The 14,348-nt window shown below is 57.6% G+C and overlaps 1 protein-coding gene across 1 annotated transcript in view; it reads right to left on the reverse strand.

Annotated features, from left to right (window-relative positions):
- The window catches only part of SH3PXD2A (SH3 and PX domains 2A), a 222,551-nt gene that overhangs the window by 8,806 nt on the left and 199,397 nt on the right, over nt 1-14,348 (reverse strand). Inside the window, exons 9-11 of the mRNA XM_028149383.2 lie at nt 9,846-9,959; nt 7,364-7,447; nt 2,093-2,210 (exon numbers count right to left, since the gene is read on the reverse strand). Of these exons, the coding sequence (XP_028005184.2) occupies nt 2,093-2,210; nt 7,364-7,447; nt 9,846-9,959 (316 nt within the window). The remainder of the gene's footprint in view (nt 1-2,092; nt 2,211-7,363; nt 7,448-9,845; nt 9,960-14,348) is intronic.

Raw genomic sequence — 14,348 nt, forward strand, 5'->3', positions numbered from 1 at the left:
CAGAAGCACAGAATTTCAGGGGTGGGTAGAAGCAACTAGTCAAGATGCCTAATCTTGGCAACAACCAAGGCTTAGGAAAGCAAAGCAACTAGCAGAGGGTCACACAGCTAGCTGGTGGCAGCATCTGGCTCAGAAGCGGGAGCTCCCGCATCTTGGAGAAAAGAGGAAGAGGAAGCTGCCGGCTGCTGCAGGTGCTCTGCTATGAGAACACTGGAGAGGTGGGGAGCAGGGTGTCACGGGAGTGACGGTCAGGCCAGCTCACTGGCCCAAGCGCTCCCGTTTCAAATCCTGTGTGTTCCTTCACTGTTACATGGATAAAATTAGATTCCAGGCGGAGAGAGGCGAGGGAATCAGGAGCGGCTGTGTGTGTGTGTCTGGGTCCAACTCGGCTCACATCTGCTTTCCAGCTCCGGAGCATGGAATGACTCCAGAGGGAAGCAAACTGGAAAAGGAGATGGAGGGAGAGGGAGGGGGTGTGTGTGTGGGGTGGGGGGGGGGTGGAGAAGAAAGACAGGAAATGAGGATCAACACAGAGCCTGGAATGTTGGGAAATGGCATATTTAAGGGGGTGTCTGGCAGCCTTCTTAAGGTGGAACCCTTTCAGCAGGGTTTTCTCAGTTGAAGCTCCCGCTGGCTAAAGGGATAGACCATGGGGACAAGAGTTAACTAGAAAAAGCGGCACAAAGTGGCTTTATTGGCCATTTTAGAAAACCTAAAAAACCAAACAACAAAAGAAAACAAAAGCCAGCAGCTTTGTAGATAACCTCTCAGCAAGTGGGCCAGGTAACCAGCCTGCCAGACGGATCGCCGGTTTCCTACGCCAGACACACGGTTGTTGGACTTGGGGTTGGCTCTAGCTTCCACTGCTGAGAGCACATGCACGTCTAGGGGCAGGGCTTTGGGCAGCACATGTCCAGGCACACGGTCCTGACCTACCTCACCAGACAGACAGGGACACCTCAGCCCTCCTGACTGACAGGCACAGGATCAGGGCAGCTATGTCCTGTCAGGTCACACTAACGTTCCATCCCATGAGGACAGTGACCTTCATCCTACCCATCAGCACCGACCAATCTCAACACCATCAGCGTCGGCTGGTCGGCGTGGTCTAAGCAACCATCTCTGAGGGCCCGCATCACCTTGGCCAATCCTGTCCCCACGGTGGGAGACGGCCTAGAGCATGCATCCTGCCCACAGTGGGTCTAGGGTTCCCAGGTGTGGTGGGCCGGCGAGGTGGTCCCCAGAGCCCACAGATGTGGGGCTATCTCTGCCAGCCTGGTTACGGGCAGAGAAGAGAGAAATTGGTCAAAGTCGCCACAGCTGAGTAGGTCCCAAAGGAACCAAAACATTTCCTGAGAGTAAGGCTCCCTGAGGGTGGCGCTGGCCTGAAGTTCCAGGGCAGAGGGGACTGGAGGGGCAGGATCGGTAGGGCAGAGGCGGGTGAAGCCCACGGGCTTTGTTTGTTTCCAGGAGCATCAGGAAAGCTCCAAACTCCCCTCCTACTCCCCAATGGGTTTCTCAGCTGGGAGTGTGACCAGGCCCTGGGAGAGGGAGGAGCAGAAGAAAGAGGCCTCTGAACCTGGCCTGGGCTCAGCTCTCACAACCACGTGAGCCAGCCCTGCAGAGGGGACAGCTGGGGACAGCCGGAGTGCTGAGCCGTGGGCAGCGGGGGCGGCCTGCTGGGACCTCGGCAAGGCCTGGGGACGCCAGCGCTCCAGGCGGCCTGAGCTGCAGAGCACACCAGGCAGCCAAAGCTGGATGCAGAAAACCAAATTCAGATGTGCCGGACCCTCTTGGCAGTTGCATGGGTCTTGCAGGGGAGCGATTGCACCACCGCCTGCAAGCTGGGCCGGAGCCCCTGTGCCCCGCTGGCTGCCGCTCAGGCTCTGCTTTACGTGTCCCGGGAGAGGATCTGCGAGAGGAGCAATCTCTGTTTGGGATGTTCAGCTGTGCAGGCTCCGTGCAGCCAAGCCAGGGCCGTGGGTGCAAAGCTGCTGTCGGTATCTGCTCGCCATCTGGTGTCCCCGGCCACTCTGCAGTATCTACCTGCTCTGCTGCTCAGGGCATCTCGCTCCTCTGCTGGGGCTCCTACCTGATGTACCACCAGCCCTCCAGGTTCTTCCTGATCACCTCCACGGTGACACCCTTCTCAAAGCCAATCTCGTCCTTGCTTTGGCTGGTGTAAGGCTGCACAGTGACATACTTCTCCTCTGTGGGTGGCAGGAAAAGCAAGAAAGCACAATTACTTGAGATCGGGATGTGCTCCTCCTTCCTGCCTCTTCCTCCCCGCTGGCCTGGCCTTGCTTAGCTGGTTACCAAGGTGCACTCGGTCAGCATCTGGCTCTTCCAGGGAAGAGAAGGGACCAGGCTTCACCGCTGCTCCCAGTGTGTGCCAAAGCCAGCCAGGGCCTCGGGTGGTCTGGCAAAACCCTGGGCAACACCGAAGCTCTCCCGGCCTCCTTGCCCCGTAACAGTAGCCAGGCTGCCGGGGCCTGGAGTCCTTCGGCTCCCAGCTCCATGGAACCTGTCCTTCATGGGGCCTGTGTTGAGAAGTCTGAGACCAAGCCTGAGTGTCCCCTGAAAGCCTGGAGGCCCCACGGCACACCTCCTCTTGCCCTGAATGTGTGACACTTCTGTGTCCCAGACTTACTCTCCTAGCCCTTCTCCACCTCAACCCCTATCCTTCCTGTCTGGTCTTCTGAATGCTCCAGAGCCCTGTCCTCAGGGAAGCCTTACCTGACCACTCATGTGGTTACCTGGTCATGTAATTTCCCCGAGAGGATTTTGGGTAACACACGTTCCATGGGACAGGTTATGTGTGTCTTGTTAAGATAAGGGTCCCATGGACAATGAGCAATGACCACGCTGAGTGCAGCACAACCATGCAGGACCTCTCGGAGCCCTGAGCAAGCCGCCGTGCCCGTGCATCGTCTGGAGCAGCGGTCACCAACTAGTGGTCCGTGGACCACTGGTGGTCTGGGAGGTCCGAAAGGTTGGCGACCGCTGGTCTGGAGGACAGCATGCCGAGCTGACCACACAGCACGCCAGATCCCTTCAGGGAGCTGCCTGCTCTGGTCTCCCAGTCTGTGGGACTGTTCAGGGTCTCCCAGGCACTGGGAAAGAGGCGCCTTGTGGGAGCTCAGGGAAGGCGTGGGAGGGCTGGGCCACATGTGTCTTCCCTGGTTCCTTCAGCCTCTCCTCTCTCCTGGCAGGAGCCCTGCTGCCTCCACATGGCTCCTTGCTCAGGCTCCCAGGGAGGTGATTCTTCTCGTCTACTGGGGCCAACTCTGCCTGCCTCCAGGACGCCCTGACAGCTAGACCCACAGCTGGCTGGCCACAAACCCTGCCTCCTGGATGGAGAGCCTCCCAGAGGGCCACGCAGGCTTCGGGAAGATGTACAGGTCCCCACCCTGCCCTCGAGGAGAACAAGGAGCAGAGCATAGGTGGAGAAGAACCGGCCATCTGGCCACGGCCCTTGGAGGGGTCACCCTGAACCTACGTTGTCTTCTCCCAGGTGGGTGCTCCCTGGGGCTGAGACAGTGCCTTGCACACAGCAGGAGCTCCAAATGGACTGTGGGTGCATGGATGAAGGGGCAGGCGGGGCTGAGCAGGGGCGCTGGCAGGAGGCTTTCTGAGAGCTCAAAATAGTAGGATGCTGGCACAGAACACGAGTTTCTGAGATGCCTGCCCCCCACCTCCTGGCTTCCAGCTGTGACAATCACCCCGACTCCTCAGCTGGACCCTGGAGGGCAGCCTGGCTGAGCCTCTGGCAGCCGTGGGGGGAGGGGGCAGCTGCCCCCCAACCGCCTGTGAAAGGAAGGCCATCTGTTCATTCTTCCCTGGATTATCAGGGTCCTGTCTGCAGCCCTGTCCTGGGCTGAGATAGCAGCTCCCTTTGGGATGGAGGCAGCTGCCCTGCCAGGCTGTGAGGACAGAGCTGATGGGCCGAGGGCCGAATCTGAAAGGCCGCCAAAAGGCAGAAGGTGGGTGAGGACCCATGGGCGTCTCTTCTCCACGGTGAGCCTTTCTCAGCACCGACCGGCTCCTGGAAGCTTTCAGATTCCAATGCAGCCGTGCTGCGAGCTGCCAAGACCGCCTGAGAACCTCCTTCGGCCAGACTCTGACTCGGCCTTTGAGAAGTTCAGTGTTCCACAGGCCAACCCTCCACTCTCCTGCCCGCTCCTGGTCCCGCTCCATTTTCCAGTGGGGCACGGTGTAGCCTGGCCCCGGCGGTGGCCAGAGGGGCAGCGCCAGGCCCCGGGAATCGAGAGTTCTGAGGTTAGGGGGAGGCGAGGCCTGGGCTCCACATTTTGCCTTTGCTCAGCTGGGCTATTTTTAAAAGCCTGTGGTTCCAGCAGGAAGCCATCATTAAAGTTTTCCTAGGCAAAGTTGCTTTTGCAGAGAAAAATTACAGTCCTTCGCTCGGGAAGATCAGAGGAGCCCTGCCCGGCCGCATGGCAGAGAACACGGCCTAAACCCTGTCATGTGGGCTCAGGCTCTGGAGCCTCCAGGCCCACGCACCAGCCTCCGCAGCCCCCGGGTGCGTGCAGAGGACAGAGCCCCAGGGGTCATGTAACTACCCGCATCTCCCTGACCCTCTTGAGGTGGGCAGCACCAAGGATGTCGGCCTTCCCCAGGAGAGCTGAGCTGCTCCTGCAAGAGTCCCTTCTCTTGGTGGCCCGGAGGCTGCCGAGAACACAGGTGTCTGGGAGTTTATGGGCTCCTAGCAATTGATCTGGCTGGCTCTGAGGCCCGTCCTGCCCTGTTGCTGTGTCGGGTCCAGGTGATGAAAACTCAGGGTCCTGGTTCCAGGCAGGGCAACTCTTCCAACTGGTCTGTCTGGGGGCTTGGTTTTCTGCCATGGTTGGCTCAGACGGTGGAGGCGTGCATTTCCTCCGTGTGAACATGTGCTACGTGGAACTCGGGCCCCCAGCTCCCAGGTTTCCCCAAGGGAGCAGCAGAGCCAGCCCCTCTGCAGAAGCAGGGCCACACCTCCCACCCACGGACCAGGCGGGAGGATGCCCAGGAGGATGGAAATGGCCTCGGGGGGTGGCTGAGTGATTCAGGTTGGTTGGGGTCTCCAGGAGAGATGCCCCTTTGGAGTTGAGGGAAGGGGGACTATGAGCTCTGGGGTGCACTCAGAGCTTCTGAGAAACACCAAGGCTGTGGCCACTCTGATAAGCCATCCAAAGATGGTGGCCACCCCGCCCAGGAAGGGCTGGCCAGGCCGCCCACTGGGTGAGTGGGTGGGTGGCTGCGGGGAGGTGGACAGGCCTATTTCGGTTTTGGAGGCAGGGGCTGGAGAGCCCTGCAGTTTCCAAACCACAGACGCCTCCTCTTTCCAAACACTTTCCCCTCCGTCAGCAGTCTCCCCGGCTCCCTGTGGGCCCCCACAATTTACCCAACCCCACTGCAAGGGGCCTTTTGGTTCCAAAGGCCTGGTTGGCTGAGGGAACGGGGAATGGAGGCCCTGGGGAGGCACTGCTTTTCTCTTGTCTAGTCCTATCTGACCTACTGCCTGCTTCCCCCCATCAGCTCGGCTCTTTGCAACCAAGTGTCTCCTAGCCAACTTCTTGCAAGTTTTTCTTGGCTGCCTGATTTCACGTAGGGCTAAGACGGGGAAATAATGTTGTTTAGATCTCTTATTTGGAGAGAGAGGCTGTGGACTTGCATTTGCATATTTATGGGTGACCACAGAAGTATGTGTTTGGCTAGGTATTTGTATCTACATATATGTGATGTATGTTTGGAGTTGTGACTATACTGCCTGTGTATCTGTGGCATGGGGGCCATGCACATGAGACTCTATGGAGCTATGTGTGTACTTGTAGTATTGCTGCAGCGCTGAACATGTGTGGCCATGAGCAGTGTGTGTGGCTGTTATTGTGACTGTGTAAATAATGTGTACATGGGGCAGTCTACATGTGGTTGCATATGTGGAGTTACGTGTACCCGTGAGTGGATGTGCAGCTGTGGGATCGGCTGTGGCCATGTACTGTGGCCATCAGGGCTGTGCAGACAGAGTTGCACTTGGGGCTCAGGGTGTCACAGTGTTTGGAGCAGATGCTGGAGGGGATGGGAAAGGCCACGCCTTCCCCCCTGCTGCTTTGTCCAGGCCAGTGTCCCGCAGTCCTTTGCCACCAAGGCTTGGGGCTGCATCCTAGCCTGGTCCCCCAGCAATGCTGTCCCGTCCCTCCTAGCTCTAGGGTACTTTTACTTTACATCCCACCTGTTCTTGCTGTTTCCACGACCCAGCCCCCTGCGCTGTGCTAGCCTCCAGGGTCCAACCCACACTCCATCTTCAGGACAAGCTAGGCTCCTCACGGTCAGTGCTCTGAGCCTGACACTAGGCCAGCCACAGGCAGTGGCCACCCCAGAGTCTAGGCTTCCTGCTGCCTGGGGCTTGGGGGGGACAGATACTGAACATGGTCTTATATTTGTTCAGGAACAAACTTCAGGGTAGGGGTGCAAGCCACAGGGCACCCCTGCCATTCCAGAGAGGCTCGTGCTTACCACACACCCTCTCAGCTCTCCCTGGCCCTGCCCGGAGCATACACAACGCGCTCTCCCAGAGACAGGGGGGACTGGCCACTCTGGCCCGGGGGCTCTGGAGATGTGCAGGGGTTTGTTCAGAGGCCCTCACCCACTACGTCCCCAGCTCCTGGACGTTGGAAAGGCCCTGAACCTGCAAATGTCTTGGTTCCTGATGAGCCTGGGCGGCAGACCAGGGGCCTCCATGGAATCCTCTTGATCAGCAGCTCCCCACCCCCCACTCCCAATGGCTAGTGCTGGAGATGCTGGAGGCGCCAGGCTGGGTCTGGCTCTTGCTCCCTTTCTAGTTTCCTGGGAGCTGGCTGACGGAGGTGGGTTATGGGCTGGTCCTTCTTCCTACTCTGTCCCGAAGGAATGCTGGAGCAGCTTTGGCCAAGGGAGCACCTTCTCAGGGGAAGAAGGCAATGCAGCGTGTGTGTGTGTGTGCGTGTGCGTGTGTGTGTGCGTGTGTGTGTGTGTGTGTGTGTGTGTGTGATGGCCCATGAACAGATTCAGAAACACTCAGTTCTCTTAATCTGCAGTTCCCAGGACAAATGTGGCCCATCAAGTCCCACTGCTCCCACACTGTGCCTCAGGTCCCATGACCCCTACCCCTGGGACAGACAGAAACCAGAGCCACCTCCAGTGTCATCCCAATTCCCAGCAGCCCCCGTGCCCCCCGCCCTTTCCCCAAAAGCTGCAGTGGGCGAGAGAAAAGCCTGGCCAGTGGATCTGGGTGAGGAGGTCACAGGCAGAGCCCGAGAGGAGCAGAGGTGTTAGTGAGAGAGAAAGAGGCGGCAGCTGCAGGTGAGAAGCCGGCGCCCGCGGTCACCTCGGCTGTGCTGCCTGTTGACCATCCCGCCCAGGGTCCACCGGCGATCCAGGCGCCGCAGATGGGCCTTGCGTCTCTTGGACACTGGCGTGGGAGATGGCGATGGAACACGGAACACGCGGCCGACAGGAACCGGTGGAGAGAATGGAGATGAAGATGAGATGGATGGGGCAGGAGAGGGAGGAAGCAAGGGAAGGGTCACACTCCCAGGTCAGCGGCACACACCTGCTGGATGGGGGCAGGTCTGACAAGTGACATCATGGGCATGACCAAAGCTGAAGGTCACGCCCCAGAGCCAGAGATGGGCTGAGAATCCCAGCACTTGAGAGGTGAAGAGGGTCCTTGGCTCCGGCCAGTGCAAGGATGACCCTCTGCGGGGACCCCAGGGAGAGGCCACTGCTCCAGCCGTTGTCCCGGTTCCCGGGTCAGTGTGGGGCCCATCACACCAGGGCTTACAGCCCCCCTCACCAGGTCCTGCTTGTGACCCTGCCACCACGAGCCAGGCACAGTGTGTGGAAGGGGAGACTCAGATCCCTTCCTCGCAGGACTTATAGCTCTTACTGTTCTGCGTTTATGTCCTGCTTTCAGTCCTCCTACCCTGGATCGAGTCCATGGAGGGCAAAGACTATCTGCATCCCTGGGGCCCAGCAAAAGGCCAAGCTCCTGGCTGATCCCTGAGAAATGGTGCCGAGTGAAGTGCACACATGGGTGGAGGCCACGGGCCGTGGTTCTGTTCCTTCTCCGCATATCTTCCATTTGAATCTGATGACAGAAGCTGCCTGCCCTGCCTCTCACTGCTCCAGGCCCCTCGGTCCAGCCACCCTCTCTGGGGCAGCATTCTGCGCTGGTCATCTGGTTGCTTTGGCCCAGTTCCAGTTACCCCCGCCTTCCCATGGAACACCAGTGGCACAGACACCAGACCAGGACTCCAGGGTGCCAACCGGCCCCCACCTCTGGGCACTGCAGGAGGAGGGTGCTAGGCTGCCCAGGTCTGGGAAAGGGAAGCAGGCAATTAGAGTCCCAGCAAAACTGTCGGACACACCTGAACCAAATGCCACCAAAGCTTCTTGGGAAGGAGCTGCTTGCCTGGAAGGAGGACAGTGGCCTGTAAGCAGGAGGCCTGGACAAAAGGTCGGGAGGTGTGGATTCAGTCCAGGCCCCACTGCCAGGTTTCTATACCACCCTCTCTAAGCCTGTTTCCTCGTCTGTCACTGGAGTGGACACCACTTGCCCTGAAGTGAAACAAGCGAGGGGACTGAGTGAGCTCGATGGCACGTAAGTCAGGGCCTGTGTGAGACCAGCCTGGGAGGAGCTCTGACAGCCGTTAGGAAAGCTTTGATGGGATGCAGGCCCCACTCCAGGGCTTAGGAGGCAGCTAGAAGGACTGAGCACCTGGCCTGAACACACAGCGCTTCCTGATGGGGCCTGTCACAAGGTGGACATGCATTGCAGGGACTGCCATTCTGGTCAACGGACTGAAAGAAAGCATTTCAGGAGGAAGGGTGGGGCTCCAACTGCCTGCTGAGTAACGGACATCTATGGGAAGGATGAATAAGGAGCTGGCGCTCGGTGGACTGCTTGTTTTGGCCTGGGCAATGGGAAGGGGGGAGGAGGGGGTAGGCCTGGAGGTGGCCTCAGCCCCAGGTGGCAGGCCTCCATCGCCCTGGCTCTCAGACATGCCATTTGGACAGTCCCCACTGACCGTTAGGGCAAGCACTCCTGCTGCCAGGACACGGGAGGCTTGGAAATCATTAGAAGCAGGCAGCCGGGAACTAGGGTGCCTCACACTGGGCTCTGGCAGCTGCTCTGGGGAATACCTGAGACCACAGACAGACTGTCCAGACCAATGCTGGCCTGAGGCAGGCTCCTTGAAATGCAACTAGAGAGACCTAGCAAATCAGAGAGGCTGATGGTGCAGGGCCTGGGGCCACCTGTCGGTGACTGCAACACTGAGAAATGACTCACAGACCTGCCCTCCGTCCGCACCCTCAGCTAGACTAACAGACACCAGAGCCGAGGCCTCTGAGCAGAACAACCCGCGCACAGAAGTTGTGTGGGGTGGGGGCAGGCAAAGGAGGGTCTCTGTGGGACCCAGAGGAACCTGGGGCTTCTTGGGGAATAGGGAACTTTGGGGGTCTAGCCCAAGACTCTTCTCAGTCTCTGCTCCAAAGTTGCCAAACCCCGAGATCCACACCCCACGGGAATTTCCCCTCTCATTTTAGCCCCACGTGGGGGCTGCAGGGACAGGCCTGGATGGGAGGTGAGCTTGTGAGTTGGAGTGAGAGAGGAGGGGCTGAAACGTGGTCAGCTCTCTGCAGGGGTTCTGATGGGTTTAGGGAGAAGAGTGGGAAAGCTGCCTCCAGGAGTTGGGCTCATTCCTGGGGCCAGGAATGGGGTGGGCACCAATCCCTGGGGATCCCGGGGGCAGCCAGCTTCCAGAACCTGCCTCATTACCCACCCCCCACAACCTGCAGGCTCTTACCTTCCCCACTCTTGGAGGTGTTGATGTCCGAATCGTCCCGAGTACCATTCTGGGCCTCCAGGTAGGTGGCAGGGACCCAGCCCTGCTCCTCAGAGGTGCTCACGAACCACCAGCCTGCAGAGGGAACAAGAGAGAAGAGTGCCATGAGAACCCAGAGGGATGGCAGAGGCGGTAGGGCCTGGATGAGGAGGAGAAGGCACAGAGCCAGACAACCCAGGTGCCCGGCAAATGCCTGGCCCACGTCCAGCCTCGAGGAGCCTGACCAACACGCTCCCCGAGAAGAGGGCCCGATGGACTGCGATGCACACTTCCACAATGTTTGATGAAAAAAATCCAAACATTGAGACAATGGCATGTCCAATGCGTGAAAGTCACCTTGCAGGAAAGGCCAAACCCAGAGACCTTTCAGGGTCTGTAAAGTAGGACCCCTGTGGCCCGGAGTTCGGACGCTTTCTCTGCTTCTAAGGTATCCAGGGATAAACGCCTCACAGATCCCTTCTAATGGTCACTATTCCCCTTGCCCCATCACGGGTCAGTGGCATTTCCACATCTGTGCGCCTTACAGCTGCCCGTAAGTGTGTTGACATTTCAGTCACAGTAAGTGGGCACTGCACCCTTGAGTGACCCTTGACGGTCATGGCCCAGTGATAAAAGCTCATTCATTTTCTTTCTTCATGCATGGTTCATTCATTCATCATTCAAACCAACGCTGACGGAGCAAAGTACTCTGAGCACCCAGGTCTTGGAAGTCTGTTAAATGCCTTCCTCCCTTCCTAGAAGGTACTCTTCACAGGATGCTTTTGCCCCCACCCTACCCTGAGCCTCCTCTGCCCCCAAAGCAATCTGGCTCCACTTCTTTCCTACCCAGGACAGAGCTCACCAATTCCAAATCTGCACCATTCCCTGTCAAGAGACCCAAGGCTTCACCTGGGCAGCACCGAGGCCCGGTCACTGCCTGTAGCAGCGAGTGGCTGCCCAAGGAGGGGGCACCCTGGGGGCTTCCCGGGCGTCCCCAGCTGGGCTTAGCACTGGGAGATGGAGGAGGCTGCCTGAGGGCTGCTGTGATGAGAATGGAGAGGTTCAGAGGAAAACATTCCCACCACTGCACAGGGCTCAGAACCCAGGGTCATGGTAGGTCTTCAACTAGGTCCTCACTGCCCTGAGTGACAGGCCTGGGATGGCAAATAGCCCGTGATCTAGTCCTGAATGCCCACTGCGCCCACCCTTTGTGAGGAGTCCCACAACTCTGTGTGTGCAGCTCCGCAAAGCCACGGAGGCCTAACATCTGTATGACACCGTAACGATGGTGCACGGCACTACGTGCTTGTCTATGACCACAGAAGGTACTGCACCAAGTGAACCCTGAGGTAAGCCCAATCTGGGTGATTAGGACGCATCAATATATGCTCCCCAATAGTGACAATGGACCACTCTGATGGGGATATGGGTCCTGGGGGTCTATGCATGTGTGCGGACATGTACCTCTGGACCTTCTGCTCAATTTTGCTGTGAACCTAAAACTGCTTTTAAAAAACGGTCTTAAAAAGAAAAGGGAAAATCCATAGATGAGGGGTCTGGACTCCACTGCACATTCTGGGCCCGCCACTCATGGGGCCACGGAGCGGGCTGCCTAGATCAGCATCGCCACACTCCCTGAGGCCCAGACCTTAAGGTGTGGCTGCAGCTCACACAGTCTCCAAAGAAGCTGGAGCCATGGACTTTGCAGGGGCTGTGTCTGGTATGCCCTCCCTGTTCTCTCAGCCTCTGGGGGAGCACTTTCAGGAACCCCAACAGTTTCTGCCAAGAAGTACCAGCCCCAGGTGTTCTTGTACAGAGCCCACGTGGAGGTCACAGAACAGGGAGCCATCTCGTAGGGCTTTCCGCCACGTGGCTCTGCCTCCTTGACCACAGGAGTGGGTACATCTGGCCAATCGTCTCCTGACTGGTCTGTCATCTCCCGGGACATTGTAAAGGTTCAGGAGCTCGTTCAGGAACTGATATGGGTGTTTGGTTATCTGAACCCCAAGTCACACATAAACCAGGAATCGCAGGGGTATTATGGGAAGAGATGGCCTGAGAGTTAAGTCAAAACAGAAGCAGCAAAGTCAAGAGGTAGAGAAAATCAGTTCTGATTAATGTCATTTGACCTCTGGGTTCCAGATATCTTACAATTAGAACACCCCGCTGGACTTCCAATTACAATGAGTCAATGACCTTCCCGTACTGTGTAACTAAGCCAGAGCAGGTTTTCTTCACTGGAACTGAGACAATCCCCACTAATGCCATCCCTACCCAGCAATCACCAAGATTCACGATCAAAGGTCCACCATGGTGAGTCAAGTCCACTGGGCAACTGTTAGCAGAGACCTCCCTAGATGAGGATGGAGCTCTCCGAGGCACTTCAGGTAAGCAGTCCCTGCCCAAATTCCCACTCACCCGGGCCACCTTGGGAACTGGCCCCTGGCTCCAAGGACCTCATAATCCCAGGATTTGGGCCTTTTTCCTGCTGGTGGCATCATCTCTCCTCCCCTTTGGGAACCCTTCCATGTACATGCTGCTCCCTCCCTTCCCCAGGAGCCAGGAATCTGGGATAGAGCTGGATTTGGACTTGTTGGCACAGGGAAACCCAGGGGCAGGGCAGTTCTGGTTCGCCTCCCACCTTTGCTGCACAGGCCTGGCACACAGGGGGAGCTGGGCAGAGACTTGCTGAGGGGCCAAATGTGTGGCTGAGGTGCCTAATGGGCAGGGTGGCATGATGCTCTGCATCTCACACTGCCTGGGTGCCCCATGGATGTGCCAGGGCAATCTGAGGCCTTTCGACCTCAAAATTTTGCTGCACCAGATGCTTCTGGGGAGTCTGGGCCACATTATCAGTGGCCGTGAGCATCTCCCCACCCCAAGGCAGCAACTTAGGATCCTATTCTCCTGCTGTACCCCCAAGACTTGGGGCTGAGACCCTCATCATCCTCAAGACCTGGTGGTCCCTGCCCACCTTGCCTGAGAACACAGGCATGGGCTTCTTACACTCCAAAGCAATCCAGAGCAGAGCTGGGCTGTGTGTCTTTAAGTCTCAGGTCAGTCCTGCATCAGGCCCTGCAGAGAACTTGCTGCTGGCTTGGCTGTGGGCACCTTCACCAAGTAAAGATGGATAGGTTCGAATACCACCCAGGTGGGCATGAGTGAACATGGGCAGAGGTGTCCACCAGCTCCATGCAGACCTCCTGGGAACCCTGGCATGAATCATACCGCCAGGCTTCTGGGGGAGGTTCCCTGGGGCTGCGCCCACCCACGGCTGCTGACAGGCCTGTCCCAGATGCCAGCAGCTCAGACGTCAATTGCTGCAACCAGGGCTCCTGACCAAAGTCACTGTGGCTCCAGCAAGGAGCAATTAGAGCCTGAACCCCTGGGCGTGGCCCAGCTGGCCAAGAGAACTCAGGTGCCAGCCAGCCCCGTGGGGCTTCCAGGCTCACCTCCAATGCACGTGGAGTCCTCTCTCCTGTGGAGGCTGACAGTGTGTGCAGGGGGAGGTGTGGACAAGGCTATGTATTTTTGAGGACAGGGAGGTAGGTTATGTCCATGTTCATATCTACATCTGGAACAAAGGTGTGTCTGCGCATTTATTATATACTAGAGGCCCGGTGCACAAATTTGTGCACAGGTGGGGTCTAGCCACTCCCCACCCCCAGACCAGGGGGTGGGGAAGCCAATCAGGGGTGGGACTGGCAGGGGGAAGGGGCCACAGGCAGTTGGTGGGCCGGCCCCGCCCCCTGGTCGAACTCCTGGTCGAGGGGACAATTTGCATATTAGCCTTTTATTATACAGGATGACGATCATGGTCAGATTCTGAGAAGAGCACTAGGTGCCAGGCACTAATTTTACATACGTTACTGTATTTAACCTTCAGGAATCTTGTGAAATAAGTGTTACTGTCATCAGCATCCCCACTTCACAGATGAGGAAACTGAGGTACAGATAGATGCCAATTAGGAAGAGGACTTCAAACCCAGGAAGTCCAGCTCCAGGTTCCATATTCTTAACCGAAATGGACAAGGTACACATCTGTGTGCACAAGGGCAGAGGTGGCTCCTGGAGAACGTGTGTCCCTGGATATTGGTGCCTGTCTGTGAGTGGGTATGTCCCTGTCACTGGGCAGGTACTTTGTGTACCTGAGTGTCTGTGTGTCCGGGTGAGGGTCCTCTGGGGGTGCAAGGTAATACTTAGGGGCCTGCGGGGAGAACAACTCAAATTCAGGTCTTGGCTTGCTACTTCCTAATCATGTGATCACGGACAAATTACTACACCTCTCTGAGCCTCAGAGTCCCCTTTCTGATATGAGAGTAATTCACGAAGCCTACTTCCAGAGGTTGTTGAAGTGAATAAAGGATACAAGTAGCTTAGCTTGGGACCTCACACAGAGGAGAAGCTCAAAAACCTTGCACTACCATCAGCGTGGTGGTGGTGGTTTGGTATTCTCCTAGACTGAGAGTCAGCACCCATGGGTGG

This window comes from Eptesicus fuscus, chromosome 17 (assembly GCF_027574615.1).
Source record: "Eptesicus fuscus isolate TK198812 chromosome 17, DD_ASM_mEF_20220401, whole genome shotgun sequence".
NCBI classification, from domain to species: Eukaryota; Metazoa; Chordata; class Mammalia; order Chiroptera; family Vespertilionidae; genus Eptesicus; species Eptesicus fuscus.